Source organism: Sparus aurata, chromosome 17, assembly GCF_900880675.1.
Source record: "Sparus aurata chromosome 17, fSpaAur1.1, whole genome shotgun sequence".
NCBI lineage: Eukaryota > Metazoa > Chordata > Actinopteri > Spariformes > Sparidae > Sparus > Sparus aurata.
Genome location: NC_044203.1, coordinates 37,175,623 through 37,181,895, shown reverse-complemented (window position 1 = coordinate 37,181,895; position 6,273 = coordinate 37,175,623). Strand labels below are relative to the sequence as shown.

The 6,273-nt window shown below is 42.3% G+C and overlaps 1 protein-coding gene across 1 annotated transcript in view; it reads left to right on the top strand.

Annotated features, from left to right (window-relative positions):
• Positions 1–4,905, top strand: part of LOC115567798 (DENN domain-containing protein 4B-like) — a 5,551-nt gene extending 646 nt beyond the window's left edge. Inside the window, exons 2-6 of the mRNA XM_030394641.1 lie at positions 7–245; positions 445–542; positions 630–795; positions 1,243–1,301; positions 1,813–4,905. Coding sequence (XP_030250501.1) covers positions 7–245; positions 445–542; positions 630–795; positions 1,243–1,301; positions 1,813–1,825 — 575 coding nt within the window. The 3' untranslated portion in view covers positions 1,826–4,905. The remainder of the gene's footprint in view (positions 1–6; positions 246–444; positions 543–629; positions 796–1,242; positions 1,302–1,812) is intronic.
• The last annotated feature ends 1,368 nt before the right edge of the window (positions 4,906–6,273 follow it).

Here is a 6,273-nt window from a genome sequence, read left to right as displayed (position 1 = left end):
CCTCAGGGCTCCTCAGTGGGCGGAGCTCCCAGGTGACGGTGGCGTACCTGAGCCCGCTGGTTCTGAGGAAGGAGCTGGAGAGTCTGCTGGAGAACGAGGGCGAGGCGGTTCTGGCTCAGCCTCAGTTCCTGGAGAACCACTCCATCATCTACTGGAACCTGGTGTGGTACTTCCAGCGCCTCGGGCTGCCCAGTAACCTGCTGCAGCTGGTCCGAGCCTCGGCGCTGGTCAGCCAGTTCACTCAGGTAAACACACGGGCTGATCCGACTTTTTAACATTTAGATTCGGAAAGTTCAGTTAAATCTGAACAGTTTGAGTGAATTTTCAAAGTAGAGACATTTTTACACACAAAGAAAAATAACCTAAAGAATTATTTGAGGTTGTTTTATTTGAGTGATGGGATCAGTCAGCCTTTCTCCGTCTGTCGTCTTGTGTGTTTCCCAGTCGGAGAGCTCTGCAGTGAGGGTGAGGCTCCTCTGGGACACCCTGACCCCCGACACAGACCAGTGGCCCCCCCCTCTACATCCTCTGGAGGATCCACAGTAAGACAGAGACGCTCTGAGAAACCAGAACAAGAACCTCGACTGTTTGTAACACACTCACATCCTCTGTGGCTGTTCCTCCACCAGGTGGCGTCCCAATGAGAAGCTACAGCTGGCGGAGACACAACCACCCGTTCACCCTGTCCTTCCTGGAGGAGGTGCTGCGGTGGGTCGGCATGAACGAGGTGCACAAAGCCGTCACCCTCTTCCTGGACACGCTGGCCAAACAGCCGGGCTCGGCCTGGACGCAGAGGTGTGAGCGCAGAACACACACACATGGTTATAAACAGAGAGTGTAAATAAGTCTGCAAGATTTTAATGAGTGGGACATTAAATTCAAAGTTTATGTAAGTGATTTCAAATCACAGTGAATGTTTTTTCAGGTTAAAACAAAAGTGAAAATAAAGAGAGTTTAGTCCAGAAACACAATCGTTCAGTCACTCAGTGGTTTTAAGTATAAAGTTCATTTTTTACAAACATTAGATATTGTTCAGATTTTAATCTTCTTCTTCGCAACCAAACGGACTCTGATAGATATTTATCTTGGGCCTCAAGTTTTGTAATCTATGAAATATTTGTGATATTAGATGTTTGTTATCTTTGGACTTTCATGCATCAGTGAATATATTAAAGTTTTAATTAGTTATCCTCTGTTTCATTTCCGTCACAGTGAACGTTGTGTGTGTTTTGTGTCTGACAGGAGTTTGTACAGAGAGTTCCTCTTCCTCACGCTGGCAGCTATGGGCAAAGATCACGTCGGTAAGAACGAGTGTCAGGATGCAACAGATTTCTGCTGCACAACAATCTTTTATAATTTAAACAACAAGTTGACCAGGTGCTTCTGATCCTGAACATCAGACCAGAGTTAGGAGAGTTCCAGCTGCAGATAAAGCAGCTGTGGGACGAGTTAGAGTTACTTTAATGTCTGTACAGTGAACATGAAGCTACAGTGAGCAGCTGATTAGCTTAGCTTAGCTTAAAGACTGGAAAACAGGTGGAAACAGCTAGCCTGGCTCTGTTTAACCAGCAGCTCTAAAGCTCACTGATGAACCTGCTGTGCCTCATTTTAATCTGTTTCCTGCCGGCACATGTTGTTCTCAGCGATGGAGGGAAGTTGGAGACGAGCACCAGCACTTATTTCTTTGTGATTGGTCAACAAATTGATTAACAAATCAGTCGATGCAGATGTGAAAGTGTGCAGGACAGATACAGGGACACGTTGTTTGATGTAAACTGGATGATGATCGATCCTTCTCTTCTCTGTCTGCAGCTGCGTTCGATAAGAAGTACAAGGCGGCGTGCACTCGGCTCAGCAGCACTCTGGGTCGAGAGGAGCTGCGGAAGAAGCGAGCTCAGCCTCCGAGCCCCAAAGCCATCGACTGCAGACGCAGCTTCCACCCGCCGCTCGAATGCTGATGATCCAGGAAGCAGACGTCCCTGACGACTGCTGCGTCCGGCGTTCGTCCCTCTGAGGGCGAAGAGGAGAGACGGCACACCCAGGATCCCTGCTGCCTTCACCTGCTTGTATTCTTCACCTCTCTGCTGCCTCCTGGTGGATGTCGGAGTGACGCGCTCCTCCCTGTCCTCTGTAGCTCCGTTTGCCTCGTCGATGTGAATCCAGCAGCTCCTCGTCTCCATTAAAGATCCTGAAGGTTGAGCTGAGCTGCCCTGAAGAGTCGTAGAATAACATGCTGACAGACGTCTGAACGTGGAGTCCTGCGTCATCTGAAGGCAAGAAAACTCGCGGTTGTGCATGTCCGGAGGGATCAGCTGTGTCGCTGTGCACTTTTTGTTTTTCCCTGTTTTTTAAAAATACACGATCTGAAGAGCTCGTCGCCTCCGCTCGCTGTAAATCTTCTGAAAGTGTGAAAGTTTTACCCAGATACCTGTAGGACGTCAGATTTACCTTTTTACCAGTGTGACCAAGGAAGCCCTTTAGGATTTAATGAGGAAAAACATCAAACGAGGAATGAAAAGGAGGAGCAGCGCCTCCATGAAACGCTCCAAACACCACCCAGAACTCCTGATCACGTCTCCGTCTGTCTGTGTTTGTCCGGGTGTAAATATGACGAGGCGGGTTTCGGTTTCTGAAAGGGAAATATGGTCAGAAAGTCAAGAAAGAAGCTGAAACTTCTGATCGTCTCTGTTTGTTGTGAATTGTCTCGAAGGCCGACAGTGTTCCTGCAGCTCCATGTGAAGATCTCCTCCAACATCATTAAAGAGTTTTTTAGGAAGTCCATCCATCGTTCAAAGTTTGAGAATCTCAAGGAAACGACCAAACAAGAAGCAGAGACGTTTACACAGATCATCTGTTCGTCTTCCAGGTTTAATCAGAAGCTACGACGTGTTTTAAGCTAACGCAGCTGCCGTCGTTCAAATCAGGAGAAACATCCAAACGAGAAGCTCGTCAGTCTTTTGTTTGGTCGTCCAGAACTCTGACAAAAGTCTCAAAATCTAAAACAGAACCAATTTGAGTTTGATCTTTGTTTTGGGTGTCTGGACTTGAAGGGCGCCGCTGTGTCGGCTCGTTGTGTGCAGGAAGTTGTTGAGAGGGTTCGATTCATCGAGATGATCTGAGCTTTTCTTAAGTTTCATGTTTCCACTTTTCAAGATGATTTAAAGGGAGTTAGAAAATGAAAAGATGAGAGGGATGTTAATGAGGGATTGTTGGACATTAATGTGTGTACTGATGCTTTAAAGCCACATGTTGTTCTCAGCTGAAGTGTCTGGTTCGGCCCCAGAGTTCTGTTGAATGCACTGATTTATGTTCGAGGACTAAAGGAGCTCGCAGGAATCGATCCGAGCACGAACACAAAAACTTCACAGATAAGATCTTTGGTGGATTTCAGGTGTTGAAAGCCGAATAACTGACCCAGTAAAACTGTTAAATAATGTTAATTAAAGCTTATTTTTGGAGATGGACGGGAGTGTGATGAAGCTCACAGCTGGATCAGAACAGCGATGGTGCGATCATGTGTCGTCATCACGCTGTGATTCAGAAGGTTGTTGTGTTCATCACGTCCAGCTGCTGCACACAGCGAACACAACAGATCTGATCACAGCTGCTGATGATTGAATCACCTGAGCCTTTCTCACCCTCAGGTGTCTGATCGCTTATTATAAAATACAAAAATGTGATATTATCAGTCATTATGTCAGTTATGGATCATGAGAAGTGAGTAATTATCAGTTATCTGTATATAAAGAACCCAAACGCAGGCTGTGAAACACTTCCTGTCATCTCTGATCAGAACAGTTCCAACGATTTCACTCCACAATAACGTCAATAACATGTTGATTTAATGAATCAGGCGCCTGGATTAAACTCAGCTAACAGTGTTATTACTTTTATTACTTTTATTATTGGATGTTTGGTTTCCTAAACAAATCTCACTCGTTGGTCTGAACCAGACACTCAGCAGAGAGCGGCCGGTCGTGTTGGAGCGTCCTGTGGAGCATGCTCAGTCCGTCTGACCTGATCTGATGCACGTTCACTTCCTGTCTGTGTGTCCGACTGGGAGACGTCCAGTATGTCTGCTGACCAGTTCGGCCTCCTGCTGCCCGTCACTGAGCAGCAGCTCCACTCACTGACTGACTCTCCGGGCGGCTCGGCAGCAGCAGCAGGTTCAGAACCACCAGACAGACAAACAGTCTACTAAAACACACTTGCACCTTTCAAAATAAAGTTACTGAGTACTTTTTAATAATTCAGGCAAATAAAATACAAAATATAAAACAAGATAAGATCATTTAAACAGTTATAACAAAAGTCTGATTTACCAGCTCACTTAATATTCCTCTGTGGGCAGAATAGATGGGAGAAATCTTCCTGATGCTGATTAATCAGAGAAATTGATATCTGATCAGAGCATATTTTATTTTATTGATAAGCGTAGTAGAAACTGGAGGTGTCGAATGTTTTTCAGTGGGTTTTATATCATCATACAGTTCACTGATTAAACCAAACCATTCTGATGACAGATGTATCTGTGCTGCTGTCAGCTGCCCGGAGCAACAACACACTGAACCTGTGAAATGATTGTGTGTGAAATTATCGACTCAAACTCTGAAGTTTACTGTTGGAAAGCCTTTTTCTTTTTTAATGTGACTGTTTAGTTTCTGTCTGCTGAGTGAAGCCTGTGAGCGAGGACGCGTCACAGAGAACCACGCCACTGTTTGTGTTAATGCAGCGGACTGCAGCTGGTGTTAATGGTGGAGTGCTGAGTGGGCGCGGAGCAGAGGAGTGTATTTAAAATAGATAATTGTGTTTGCTGTTGTAATTTATATATGGCTGTGATTTCAGTTGTAAATGTTTGTTTTTTTAAGAAAACACAAAAATAAACGAGGGATGAGCCCAAATGTCTCATATTCTTCTTTTTGATGTTGGAGATTATATTAATTATACACAAACATATAAATGAGTAATTATAATGAGCAGACTCCAGTAAGTTGACGTCATCATCATCCTGCGGCGTCAGTGTAAACCGGAAATCACACGAGTATGCCTACAAAATAAAAGAGTAAGGTAAGTATTCTGTGGTATATTTACAGTCGTTATATTCTTTATAGAAGTTACTTCATATAAGTAAAGTCAGGTGAGTTTTACCTCAGGAATCATTTACATGTTTATTAATAATTTATTTTATATATTTTGTGTTGTTGCTTATCACAGTTTGACTGGTGGAAATCAGTTAACATGTTAGGACTGTGTTTTATCTTCATTATAATCCGACAGAGTTTTAAAGGCATCATCAGTGAGCAGCATCAGGAAATCTCATGCAATGAGCTCATTTTAAAACAGAATCCACTTCCATTGTTCATCTTATATAAATACATTTCAGAAGCTGTTTCAGACTTGCACACTTTTTAACAACAAAGCATCCGAATGATTCATAATTAATTTCAATGATAAAAAAGCGCTTGGGTTAGGTTGGGTATTATTTCTAAACCTGACGACCTAAACCTAAACCTGCAGGATGATCCTGCAGTCACCAATCACCAGTTTTACTCTTTTTTTTTTTTTTTTTTTTTTTTTTAACCCAAGTATTTTATTTGAAACCAGTTTTGCACAAATTTCAAATTAAAAGTACAAATAAATATACCAAGGGGTGGGGATTTTTTTTTTTTTTTTTTTCAAATTTCAAATAAAAAGTAGTAATATATTTATTTTCTTCTAACACCCCCTCCCCCTCTTTGTAACAGAACACCTCCTCATCCTAACACGCCACTTACTAACCTAAGTAAAATAAATTAAAAACAAATGAAATATTGTGTTGCAGATTATTAATATTTATTTAACTATTTTTCACTTTTTCTTTCCTCTCCTTCTCTCTTCATATTTATACTCTTTACTTTATTTACTTATTTATTTTTATTTTATCATCTATTTATGCCATATTTCATATAATACCATACTATCTGCTTCTCCGCCACATGCATGTACGCACGCATGCACGCACACACACCTGTACTACTTGTATACATATCATCATAACTTTACGTTGTTCTCTGTTGTTCTCTGTGCTGTATGTCCACCGTCTGTATTCGTAGTCCATGTGGTGTGACGTATTTGTCCCTCATTTCACCCTGTCAGTCACATAATTTCACCAATAAAAAAAAAGAAAAGTAAATAAATGATGCCATTAAATGCACCAAAAATAATATCAAAATAAATGTAGGCATTACTTCATTTTTAACTATTTCTGGTTTAATTTGAATCTGTATTTATTAT